This window comes from Ursus arctos, unplaced genomic scaffold (genome assembly GCF_023065955.2).
Source record: "Ursus arctos isolate Adak ecotype North America unplaced genomic scaffold, UrsArc2.0 scaffold_4, whole genome shotgun sequence".
Taxonomy (NCBI): domain Eukaryota; kingdom Metazoa; phylum Chordata; class Mammalia; order Carnivora; family Ursidae; genus Ursus; species Ursus arctos.
Genome location: NW_026623056.1, coordinates 20,833,163 through 20,846,893, shown reverse-complemented (window position 1 = coordinate 20,846,893; position 13,731 = coordinate 20,833,163). Strand labels below are relative to the sequence as shown.

The following is a 13,731-nucleotide window of genomic DNA, read 5'->3' as shown; positions in this document are numbered from 1 at the left end:
TTGACATACGGCATGTTCTCCATAAAGTAGTTATCATTTCCTTCTGAACCCGGAATGATGGCAGAGCGATCCCATCAATCTCCCAGGCCAAAGCCCACGAGTCGCCCTGAACTCCTTCCTCACAGACGATTAAACACAGAGATCCACAAAGTCCAGCTGTGGTTTATTAGTTCGCTTTTCAGTCCCAAACGCACCCTTGTACGTGCTATATGCTAAACAACAGAATTCCATGAAGCATTTCTTCTTTCAAGTGTGCCCCACCTTACGCTTTTGCAGGAGAGAGCACAAGAGGAAGGGAACAGAAAGAAGAGGGTTTTCATAATTTCCAGCTCGGACTGGGGGTCAGCAGTGTGGGTGTGAGGGCCTCAGTGGCCTCCGCTCCAGCCTTAGGCCCAGAGCACCGACCCTCAGCAACCACGCACAGCCTCTGCTTGGCAGGAAGCTTTCCTCGGCTGCTTGTTCAGGCTTCACGTACTCCTCCATGAAAAAGGTGACTTTTGTGGAAGCGGATAATAGTTTTGCCAAATGGTGGAAAAATATTTTAACTTGTGTGTGTGTCCTGCCACAGACATGACATACTTTTAAGTTTCATCTGCATTGTTAAAATAGTCTCTGTTGCTTTCTAGAGTTTAGACAATCCACAAAGCAATAAATCGAGCTCTGATCGCTCATGTTTGCTGACTTCCATGGTTTACTCGTTGTCACCAGGGTCAGTTCCAAGTGACCAACATGACGGCACCGAAGGTAGGGTTGAGAAGAGGTGTGCGGTGGCAGCCCGTCATGTGACATTTCCACGGCACAAATACCATAGGCATGAAGAGCCAATGGAACAGCAAAATGAAGCAGAAAATGTCAGAAAGTAAGGAGGTTTGAGTTCATTACCTTTGCTTTAAACTGAATTTACTTGGTGTGGAATTTTATGTTTTAATAATTAATAATCAACTCTCAACATTGCTGACACTTACGACATGCTGTCGTAAGCCAGCGTGAAGGCCGCCACCGGACCGGATCCTGCCAATACCGCGCAGGCTCTAATCCGTCAGCCAACCTCCCCCCCATGCATGGATCCTTCCTGTTTCAAACATGGACACGCCATACACCCTCAGCCATAATTCCAAATTCCATAAAGCCCTGAAAATGGCGACTGTGGTGCAAGCCAGATCTGAACCAACATGCAGCCGTCTATTCTATTTTTATGTCACATATTTTCCTGCAAAAATGTTCATGTGTTTAATTATGGGGGGCTGTCCTAGACCTCTCCTGGGAGCATAAAATAAAACACATACGCATTGTTTTCCCTTTCGAAAATTTGAAAAATTCTCAATCTGATTCATATCTGGCTCCAAGAATTTCAGATAAGGGATTGTGGGCCTTCAGTGATCTTTATAAAATAGAAATATTATAGTCACACTTTTGTCACCCATCGGTGCCTCCCCATCACCTATGGGGCAGAATCTAAGTTCTTAAACATGATACTCAAGGCCCTTAAGCCCTCATGATAGTGCCCACATCACCCTCCTGTATCAACCCGCTTCTGGGACTCGAACCACCCATGACTAAAGGTTGAACTGAGCTCATTAGTTGCCCCACATCTACACCTTACAGCCTTTGGGAAAGAGTCAGAACCCAGCTAGTACAGGGACGCAGTCTGCCTTCCTTGCTTTAGCTGTTATGTGACCTTCATCTGCCCACCTCTCTGTCCCACATCTCCAGTTCTCATCTGTCAAACGGCAATCACAAAACCAGCAGGGCTGTAATGCACATAAAACAAGTTCATGGACATGAAGTTAGCTTGTCATGTGCTGTATACATTAGAGGGGTTTTCACTCTTACCATTCTGAAACTGAAATACTTGTTTGAAAGCAAACATTCTTTAAACCGCTGGGTAGCAGCTAGGGGTTTCTCATTTCCATAAAAGGAGCTAACCATTGATGTGCCTACAGCCCAGTCATTTCTGTCACACACACAAAAGTGTTACACTTGAAAAGAGTCTTGTGTTGTTGGGGAAGTTGGGGAAGCTGGTCTTAAGTACAGTCTCTGTAACTCCTAAAAACTGGACAGATGGGTCTCATCCCATTAGAAAAAAGAGAAAAGGAGACAAGAGTTGTTCCAGGCTCTCACCTTTCTTGGCCTGTGTATTTATAAGTTTGTTTACTTTTTTTGTTTTGTTTTGCTTTGCTGTGCTATTTTGGGGGTTTGGGTTTTTGTTTGATTGTTTTATTGTTGTGAACCATCTTGGTTACAACTGGCAGGACTTTCCATGACAAGAAGGCGGTCTGAACCAGCTTTCAGGCTTAACAGGCAAAGAAAAGCAAATGGCAAATTCTTACTATGGTAGAAATGACTGGAATCAAATCTTTCTTGAAAGTAGCTTTTGATGGAGGGTGAGAAGAGGTGTAAAAAGATTTTAGCAGAGAGGAAGACCAAAGAGAACACAAAGGAACTACCATTTATAGACACGAAATGAGGGGCACCTGGGTGGCTCAGCTGGTTAAGTGTCTGACTCTTGGTTTCAGCTCAGGTCATGATCTTGCAGTTGTGGGATTGAGCCCCATGTCAGGCTCCATGCTCAGCAAGGAGTCTACTTTGGATTTTCTCTCCCTCTCCTTCCCCTTCTGTCCCTCTCCTCTGCTCTCTCATGTTCTCTCTCTAAAAATAAATGAATAAAATCTTTTAAAAAAATAAAATAAAGGGGAGAAATGGTTCCAAAATGCAAAAGGAAGAAAGTCTGGCAGTAAATGACAATGATTGCTTAAAATTCCACGTGAACAGGACATATCCCTCATTACTGTCCATAATATAAATGAGTACCACAAAGCAAAAGAAAAATAGAAACCAACATGCCAGATAGTGCTTACCAACTCTTTGAGCTTCCCATTAGGTTCAGAGTTGGCGCAAAACTTGGGTCTTTGGGGCATAACCATTCATATTTATCTGAAAACTGCTGGTTTTATTAATCATCCTAGTTGATGTTAAATCAGGCAGAATTATGGTATAAGTCTCAATGCAGATCACGCAATCTCATTTATCTTTGGACAAATGATATCTACAGGCCTTTATTATCACTGAACAAAAACATTCAAACAAACAAAAATAAGCCAAATTTCTATACAAATAAGACAATTAAAAATCTACTATTAAAGAAATTACTGATTCTATTATTTGAGAATTCAAAATGCCACCCCTGGATTTTGAAAGACTGCATTTGTACATTTTTTTCCTTTTCCTCTCCTTTTTTTTTTTTTTTAAAGATTTTATTTATTTATTTGACAGAGAGAGACACAGCGAGAGAGGGAACACAAGCAGGGGGAGTGGGAGAGAGAGAAGCAGGCTGCCCGCTGAGCAGGGAGCCATGTACATCTTCTCTTATAAATGAAATACACTGTAGAAACAAAATAGGTGGCTATTTCAGATTAGACCTTTAGAACTTAAGTAGATGCCTGTCTTAATCAAAGTAGACATTTTATTTGCACAAATCAAATTTTACTTTGAAGATGGAAGGTGGAGTGTGAAATGTGCGTTAAAGTGAATAAGTAAAAAGACTGAATTATAGAACTTTTCTTTTCATTAAAGATAACCCAGAGATGAAAGATATAAAGGTGGTTAGGACAGAAATAAAGGCAGAGGCAGCCAAACAAACAAAAGCAAAAGGCCTTGAACAATAGTTAGAACCTGTGAACAGAGGAGGGACACTGACATCTGTTGAAAATCCACTATAGGCTGGGGACTTCGCTAAGAATTTTACCATGCTGTCTCATTTAGCCCTTGTAACAATTCCTCGGGTGCATATCATTATCTCTAGTCTATATATGAAGAAACAAATACTTAGAAATAGTCAGATTGGTTTTCCAAGCTCATTTTCACTCAATTCTTAGAACCCATTTGAAACAATAATGTAATATGGCAGTCAGTCAGATGGACCCACAGGTGATCTGGTTCTACATTCCGCTGACTGAGGGACTTGTTTTGCTGGCCCGGAAGGTTGAACATTCAAGTGGTGCCCATCACCCCCCCCCCCCAAAACAAAACAAAACAAAAAAGCGCTTAGTTAAAGAAAATGTCCTGCCCAGGGGTGAAAGATCGAATGATTCTTTACTCAAGGTATAGGAAATACTGAGCTTTTCTGCTGGACTCTTTGGAGCCAGAAAACTTACTGAACCAACTGAGTATCCAAAATGGAGTTCTAACTACGTTCTCCATTTAATATTTTGGATTATGTGGGAGAAAAGAGGTGGCTCTTTCTCTTATTATGTGAATTATACTATGTGAATATATTACTGCTATTCTGTAGCAGAAAAGAGGTGCCTCTTTCTCTTATTATGTGAATATATTATTATGTGAATATACGTGAATATATTATATGACTATATTACTTTATCATTGTAAAGACCATGACATTCCTAATAGTCTCCTGGTAAGTGAAGAAAAAGTCACAGACCTTTATTATCAGGGCAAGACACAAAGGTAATCATCTTCATGGTGTCATTTGCAATTAAAGCCCTTAGAGCTAAGATAAGCCTTGGGGATGAATAGAGCACTTATTAAAGGAATAAGGACTCAAGTGTTAGACTTAGTTTTTATCCTCACTCTGGACTGGTGGCCTGTCTTCTCCATCCTGCATGATTTCCCTGGTTTCATGGCCCATGTTATTAAACGTAAGATAAAATTCAAACTGTATACAGTGACTTCATTCATTTTTTAACCTTCTTTTCCACTGACCCCTGAGTGGGACGGTTAGTAGCCTGATGTGGCTGGAAGGAGAGTACTTATAAGAGATCTGGATTGGAACCAAAGAGATGGGTGAGGAGGCCAGTGCAATAGTCCTTGAGAGATACAATGAGGGCCTGACCTAAGGGAGTCAGAGTGATAGCTGTGTGAAGCAACTAGCGAGGAGTCAAGCCTAGTCATACATCAGCCATAAGGGCACCATGAAACTTTACTCTCTAACTGGGGAATATGCCAATCAATGATCTTACACAGCATCCAGAAGAAACCCTTCCACATGCCTATCTTCTCTTCTTTTACAGTGGTGTCAAGGAAAATGCTCTATTTCCACTGGCCTTCACTTAGCCATAACTACTCACTCTGTCAAGAGCCAGAAGCCTTGAATTGTTTCTCCAGAAGTCTTGGCTATGTGGCCCTTCAAGTCTTCCATGGCAGTCTCAATGGCCCCCGGCTGAGTGGAAAAAAGAAAATGCCTAGTTTAGAGAAAACTGAGCCCTCTTTGTGCTTACGATTAGTGAGTATAACCCAAGCCTTCTCCAGAAAGCTGACGGAAAGATAGCTCTTGCATTTGTCTGTTTGTTCCAGGCACAGCTTCCCGGGGAGCTTCGTCCTGAGCTCCGGTATTTACAAAGCTGATCTTCTTGGGTGGAACTAAAGTGACCCAAGTCCTGTCTCCCATGATCTTACTTATGCTTTCTCACAGAAATGAAGATAGCCATTTTCAGAGGGCCAGTTTTCCCGAATAAACATGGTTATCAGAAAGTTCAAAACACTTAGTAATATATACATTGTTAAAATCAAACCTTTCTCTCTTCAAAGAGCGCATGGCAATAAAACACCTAAGAGAAATCTTTTTCTAATATTTTAACCAGAATTTTAGCTGACTCTGGGGAATTAACTTTTTTGTCTCCTTATCTTGCATTCTTTACCCTTCTCCAAACTGGTGCCCCTACTTATGGGCCTACCTCTAGTTTAAAAGTTGACTAACCTTTTTCCTGAGAGGAAATTCATAGACCTTTAACTCAGTGATCCCTAAGTTTCAGCGCACATCAGAATCGAAGACACAGACGTCTGGGCACTGTTTCCAGAGTTTCTGATTTAGTAGGTCTGGAGAGGGCCTGAGAATTTGCATTTCCAACAAGTTCCCAAGTGATGCCGTTGGTGTGGGACTGTACTGTGAGAGCTATTCTCTCTAGACAGTGATTCTCAACCTTGGCTACACATCAAAATCATCAGGGGAGCTTTTAAAAATCCTGATGCCCGCGCTGCACACCAGGGCAAACATATACAGATACTCAGCAGATGGGACTCACATATCAGTACATCAGGATATTTCTTAAGCATCCCAGATGACTCCAATGTGTAACCAAGGCTGAGAACCACTACAGCCCAGGGCTTAGCTAGTCTAAGTCATTTCATTTTATAGGTGTGGAAACAGGGGCCAATGTGGGGAAGTAACTTGTCAAGTTCACTCAGCTGAGAAGTGGTAGACAAGAAAACAGACATTCCATTGCCCCACCTACAATGCAGTACTGGCCTCATTCCCAGCCCTGAGCTACTGACAAGTAGGTTAGCAGTTCTTGAATATTCTCTATATAACAGGGCTTTAATACTAACCACCTAATCTTCTCTAAATATTAACATTCCTAATCCTCCCAGCTTGAGACCCTTCCCTCACAAAAGGAAACCAGGACACTAGCCTGACCTAGGACCCATTCAAATGCCTTTTCCTCTCTGAGGTGGTGGGGGGGTGGTAGATTTAGGTTTGTTGCTTTCTCAGTCTATGATGAAAGGCTTTGAAACATTTTGGCCACAGAGTCCATTAGTCAAGGAAAAAGAAACCTTAGAATAGGGGAATCCATACACAATAAATAGGAAAAGAATGGCACTGCTACGGATGAAGTGGTGGGAAATGGTGCGGAGCTTTCCCTACTTAGCTCTGCCACCCCCCCCCCCCTCCAATTCACTGGGCACAGCCCAAGTCATCCAGGAAATGTCCATTGAACAGAATCAAGTGACCTGGGTTTCTTTTCCAGATCTGTAGCAAATCAATTCTGTGACCTCTCACCAACGATTTGAGTTTTCTTGGCCTCCATTTCCTTCTCTATAAAGACAAATGAGGAGACTGAACCAAAGCTTTCTGAGCCAAGCTGATGATGAAAGCCTCCTGGAAGTCTTTAAGAAAATATGATCACAGCCCTGATACTGAGACATTCTGATTTCCTCATTTTAACACATTTCCTGCTGAATTGAATAGTCAGCCCATGGACTGAATGATTTCTGACTCCTTTGTCATCCTCGGCTGATGGTTCACGGGTTGTCAGAGAGCTAACATGGCAGCCTGTGCCTGCTGGAAGCTGTGAGTCATAAAATCAGTAAGTTCTGGAGCATTAATCAAGTATGCTTTGAGCCCCCACTGACAGAGAAGGCTATGCCAACATCACTGTTCTAGTGACCCTACTGGCAGGACCAAACCAGGCTGGAGAGAAATCCCCTTTGATCCCACGACAATGCTCCCATCTCCCAACCTGAGCTCCCTGGGATACAGCCCGACTGCACCAGGCCCACAGCTCAAAATCATCCTTTCTTTGATGACTCATCAGGCTATTTTTCCTGTCTCTCTTCTTATATTCACGTATTTCTTCCTCAGCTAATATAGCTCAGTAGTGAAACTAATACTTTTCAGAAGAAGAAAAAAAAAAAACTGTAAGTGAAATTGGAGAATAATGAAATAATCCTAAAATAAGCATTTTGTTGAATGCTTTTACACCAGGCACTTGGCCAGAACATGTGAAGATGAATATAAAATTGTAGAATTTTTTAAAACCTTACTTGTCTTCCCTATGGAAAGCAATCGGCAAAATCTATCAAAATGATCTATCCTTTAATCTACACATTCCACTTCTGGGAAGTCATACTATGGCTGTTCTTGCATATGTGCAAAATGACAGATGTATATACAGTGTTCTTTGTAGCCTTATTTGTGAATAGCAAAATTTTGGAAACAAGGCAAATATCGATCAATAGGGGACTTCTAGAGATAATAGGGGACACAATCATACAATGGAACATGGTGAGTATGCAAAAAATTAGGAAATCTGTGCTAATATGGAAAGATTTCAAAATGTATTATTAAGTGAAAGAAAAATGTTCAGAAGAAAGGGTAAATATGCCACATTTTTATATAAAAAAGAGCCAAAGGGATAAGAATAAATATTTGCACGTGCTTGTATATGCTAAAGCAACTCCAGAAGGATACCTAGAAAATGTTAACAGTGGTCCCCTATGAGGGGGGAGACACTTGATGGGACAATAGATGGAGGTGATGTTTTACCGTATACCTTTCAAAACCTAAACATTGAACATCAGTGTGGTTTTTATAAAATGGTTGGGAAGTCTCTAGAGTTCTGTCAATGTTCTCCCTGAGGGTAGTGTTCTCGCCTTCAGCAGAAACAGTGGTTGTGCTTTTATGGAACAGTTAATCACTGTATCCTGATAGAGCATTTTACGTTCTTCTGTTTTCCGTTGTGGGTTACTGTAATAAATTGACTTCAGCCATTCAGCGTAGAAAACGAGATTGTGTGTGAACAGTCTGACTTGTGTCTAGGGCAAAGTTTAGATCTCAGCCTTTCTGCCTGCCGTGAGACCCATATTATGACCTTATCATTCCAGACATCAGTTTACTCACTTGTTGGCTGGGTAAGGTAGTATTACCTGTAACAGAGCTGTTGGGTAGTGCCAAAAACATATGGCGACACTGAATAATAAAACACTGTACTGTCATTTTTATTGTTAATATTAAATGGAGGGAAAATTGTACCAGGATTTGGGGGTCCGATGGTCACTGCAATGGAACCATTAGCTCAAAGACTCCATGCCACCTAAGACTAATAGGAAAGTATGATGGAATAATAAGTACTCATCATTGAATACACATATATTTCTAATGCTAAATTTGAAGAAAAATCATGACGGGGGATCCTTATTTACAAGTCATTACACAGCATAGTGGGTAATATCTTTTCTAATAGTTCAGCACGGAATATCTTCGGTCAAAACAAACCTACTAAGGGAATTTCAAAGACGTGTGTGTGTGTGTGTGTGTGTGTGTGTGTGTGTGTTTGTGTTTCCTTACATTTCCTTAAGCTAGACTACCCAGGGGTCAGTTGTCACACAAATAATACTCCTGTCCGCTGGTAATAGTTTCCCATGTACTGGACTCCTTGGTTAGACAGTAAGAGGAGGGGGCAGAACAGAAAGGAGTGCTCCCAGGGAACTTAGACACAATAAGATCTCTCTCGGTGTCATCATGCCCAGATAGAAATCACTCTGTGGTAAACACATACGGGAAGAAAAACAGCTCCAAATTGGGTGTGATTTGTAAAGTCCAGGTCAAATTTGTCTCTCTTTGAAAATAAAGGAAATATGCCACTTATTTTCTTTATGCCAATAATATGCCTCTTATTTTTTTATTGTAAGTGCCTGCCCTCGGAAAGAAACATCAACTTTATTACAATCTTCAAGGGATTTCAGTGTAAGAGGGGAATCAAGAAACCTTTTGCCCAGTGAGCTATGTAATTTCTAGGCCAGGAAGAAGCTCACACAGACAATAATAATACAACTAATATAGTTAGTTGTTCCCAATGCAAGAGCAAGACACAGGGAACCCTATAGTAAGAGAAGAGGGGAAGGGAGAGAGTATGAAAGCCAAATTAGTGTCATGAAAGCAATGACATCTTGCTACACAATGGGAAGTCCCAAACCTGCTTATTAAAGTCTCGTTCCTCACAATAGAACACAGGCTATAAAAAGGCCATGGGGAACCATTAATTAAATATTAAAAGATCAAATAGTTTTAGTCCCATTAGTTTGTATGTAATTTACATTCTCAAGTATAAATTTAGAGATAATTCCCCATCCCTAATCGCTTTCAACTTTCTGATAAGGTATCTGCAAATATAGAGTCCTACAGGGAGTTTAAAAATATCTTTCCCCATGCGTATCAAGTATTGTTCCTTTCATAAGAAGTTGCTTTTGAATATCAGTCTCTACAACTAAAGGGATTATCATAATATACCTCGAGTTATTAGCCTTGAGTGGTACTTTTGTTCAGAAAAGGCACTAGGCCTTTTTTAGATATGTCTAAGCAATAAAATAGCAAATGAACAAAAACAGGAGGAAAAAATTATCCAAGGAGAGTGATAACAAGTGCTTCAGACATTCATTCCTATGACCTCTCATTCATTGTCCAAGGTCAGAGGCTTTGGAGGAGTGGTAAAAAGTGTCAGGAGTCCTGGCTCTTAGTGTTGGCATGGCCTCTAAATTGCTGATTGACTTTGGACAAGTCACATCTCCTTTGTGTGTTTCAGGCATTGTATTAGATACTCCTCTAAGGCCCCTTCTGACTCTGAGCAAGAATGTCACTATGTTGGAAGGGCACAGTTCATGAAATAAATAATAGTCTGGAAGCCTGTGGATAGGAAGTAACATCCCAGATGCCCCATGAAATAACATAAGAGGTTTAAGGACCCAGATTGACTTCTTTTGTGATCTAGTATTATCCAATGCATGAGGTTATGATGCTAAAAAATGACTCTTGGGAGCACCTGGGTGGCTCAGTTGGTTAAGCGTCCAACTCTTGATTTCGGCTCAAGTCATGATCTCAGGGTCGTGAGATGGAGCCTCTTGTTTGTCCTGAATTAATGTAAACTTCCAGAGCAGTCATATCTTTGCATAGCCAGTTTGAAACTCATATAACTGATCTTTCTTTTTATAACTTTGGGTATCTACTCCCAGCACCTAAGAAACTCAATGCCATTTTCTGCAGCAAGCTGAAGAGTAACTTTCCTTTCTGGGTTAAAAGGTATAAGTAGGAAACAACTTAAACGTCCAGCAAAATTTAAATAAATTATAGCATATCTCTATAGCAGAATGTTATTGAATTGTGAAAAATGATTTTATGGAAGTATAGTTATTGACATAGGAAATATTTTTATGCAACCAATGGTACACGTGAGGGAAAAAAGTAAGACAGGATATACACCAAAATGTATAATCACACATTCAATATACTTTGGTTAACGTTGGGCAGGGAGATTATGGTGACTTTTATTTTGCTTATCAACATTTTTCTTTTTTTTTTCCCAATAAACCACCTTCTGTGAAATGATTTTAAAACATTTATTAAAATAAAACCTTGATCAAGGAATTTCTCAACTCATTTACTTACTGTTCTTCTGAATTTACAACCTATATGCTTTAAATTCTTACACTGTACTAAACTTATTTCTTTTTAATTGCTTCATGGGATCATAGACCTATGAATTGGGAATTGGAAAACTTGGGTTCTAACCCAGCTTTAGCACTTACCACTAGCCTCTTGGGCAAGTTGGTGCTCATTAATGGTTAGGACACTGAACAAGCATCAAACCCTCTCTGGGCCTTAGTTACTTCTGAAAATGAGAGTGCTGACAAGCTCCTTGGTGCTCAACATGTGGTCTGTGTGGTCTCTAATTACCCGAGGATCCATATAAATGCAGAATCTAAGGCCTTACTCCAGGTCTACTGAATCAGACCAGCATTTTCACAAGATTTCCAGGTCATTTGTTTACATGATAAAGATGGAGAATCAGTGGGCCAGATCATCTGTCGATCTCATTTCAGCTCTAAGAAGTGATACTTTATGATGAATCTTTCATAGATCTGAATCATTCAGAGCCTGGGTCTTATTGAATTATTCCCTGAGAAAATGAGCTAGTTTCTTTCACTCAAACCTCTTTACTGCTATAGACGCTATACATCTACATTTATATCTCACTCTGGAAGTCATGGTGAGGTCACGGGCATCTTAATGTCATTCCCTACAACCAATGGCAGTGTCAAATCAACAAGAAAGGGAGAAAGCATTCATAATAGCAATGAGATGCTGCTTATGAAACGTTAATAGACATGTCATGCACTGTACTAAGAATATTTACAAAATCAGCCTATTTAAACCTATGTATAAAACTGGTATTTTATCCACACATTGCAAATGAGGAAATTGATATATAGATAGATAAAAATACAAAAATACATATAAAGCATATTCATTATGCTCACATGCTCACAGAATATATATTGATAATTGATATTATATATTGATAATATATTATATATTCTGTCTCTTGGTCTGAAGGAGAGCAAATGCTGAGTGCCTTGGGAATGTAGCCCTCGCAGCTTCTAAAAAGTCCTCAAATCTACTTTAAATTCATTAACAAGATTAGAAACTTTCCCTTCCAACCTCTTGAGAACTTAGGGTTTGTTTCTATATACCCGAGGGAGAAGATATTCTTCACATGGACTGGAGTTAGTCATTGACTGACTTAAAAAGGGGCCATAAGTGCAATTGCACATGATGGTGGAAAGAGCACCGGGCTTCCAGACAGAAGATATAGATTCTAGCTCTAGCTATCCCACTAATATTGTGTGCCTCGGTTAGGTCACTTCACTCCCCTGAAGCTGTAATATGTTTATAATGAAACAAGAGTGATAAGTCCTCCCCTGCCTACCTTACAGTGTTACTCCAGGGGACTTCACCCGGTAAGTTACATAGAGCCACACGAATAAAAGCATCATTCAAACAAACAAAAGAAAAGCTCCATGGTGGCTTTAAACCATGTCGATTCAGCTCAGCTAGAACTACATTTTCTAGAATTTCCTTTCCTGTCTGTTTCCATATTAGAGGTGGGCACAAGAGACATTAGTGTCAGACTTGCAGGGCAGAAGTGACACATGGGTCATTTCCCTGCAGAAGATGAGTGCAGGCCAGCAGGCACTGGGGAGCTCATAGTCACAGCTGCTTCACTTGATGGCGTGGGGCAGGACCCATCACCAGATGCAAAGACGACAGCTTGGCAGAGACTTCTCAGCCGGCCCGCGTAACTGCACCAGCTTCTGAGCGCGACGCATCTCTTATTCCAAACCACTCATGGTTGTTATCTCATCAAACTGTGACTAATACATCATCATTACCGAAGATAAGACAACTTTAGGGGATGCTTTGATTTCCTTCACAGATGTATCTTACAACTTAATTTTGCTTATTCCATAAAGTTCACATACTTTGGAAAACAAACCGTATGCTCTGCATATGCAAAGACACTCACCCAAACACATACATAGCATAGCACCTACCAAAGCCCCTTAACGTGTAACAGTGGCTAAATAGTGATGATACAGGTATATCTTATCTTCAAACATGCACACACACACACACAGTCACATCAGTTAAAATTTTATGTTATCCAAAGATGTTTTAAAAGCTACCAAATCAGTTCATTAGTTAAAGCTTCATAAATTGTCACAACACCTTAGCCACCATTTATTTATAAGATTGAGTTGAAAAAAATTTTTTTTCAAGATGTGTCCCATGTATGCTTGAAAAATGAGATCGTCTCTGTCGCCACACTGTACAATCCCCAGTTTATCCACCCACTGACTGTAGCCTGTGAGCCAGCAGTTATTGTGTTAACAAGAACATTGAAGGATTGGGAAAGAACATTGATAACTAGGAAGGAGAGTTCGAGAGAGAAAAGTGCTCAAACCCAGGAAGCGCTCTCCACTTGATCTAAATGCTAGAAGTTCAAAATATCTTTTTTTTTTTTTTTAAGAGAGAGAGAAGTGGGAGGAGGGGCAGAGGGAAAGGGAGAGAGAGAATCTCAAGTAGGCTCCAGCCCAGTGCAGAGCCTGGCATGGGGCTTGATCCCAAACCCCCAAGATCATGTCCTGAGCCAAAATCAAGAATCGGATGCTCAACAGACTGAGCCACCCAGGCGCCCCATCATTTTTTACATCTAGAGGTACAAACTCCATCCTCATTACCCAGCCATCCACTTACTTTCTCAGCTCCAATGCTCAGCGGAAAGAGCTCAGCTCCAGACAGTAGCCGACGGCTTGGGATTTCGAAGTGCCTGCTCCCACACAGTATTACCAGCATCCCAGTGTAGACCGTAAGTTCAATCCATT

General features: G+C 40.6%; 1 protein-coding gene across 6 annotated transcripts in view; it reads right to left on the bottom strand.

The window, feature by feature from the left end:
• TPRG1 (tumor protein p63 regulated 1) overlaps positions 1-13,731 on the bottom strand; it is a 477,906-nt gene that overhangs the window by 280,092 nt on the left and 184,083 nt on the right. For all 6 annotated transcript variants that reach the window (XM_057306600.1, XM_057306602.1, XM_057306603.1 and 3 more), the window contains exon 3: positions 5,085-5,176. In XM_057306600.1, the coding sequence (XP_057162583.1) occupies positions 5,085-5,176 (92 nt within the window). The remainder of the gene's footprint in view (positions 1-5,084; positions 5,177-13,731) is intronic.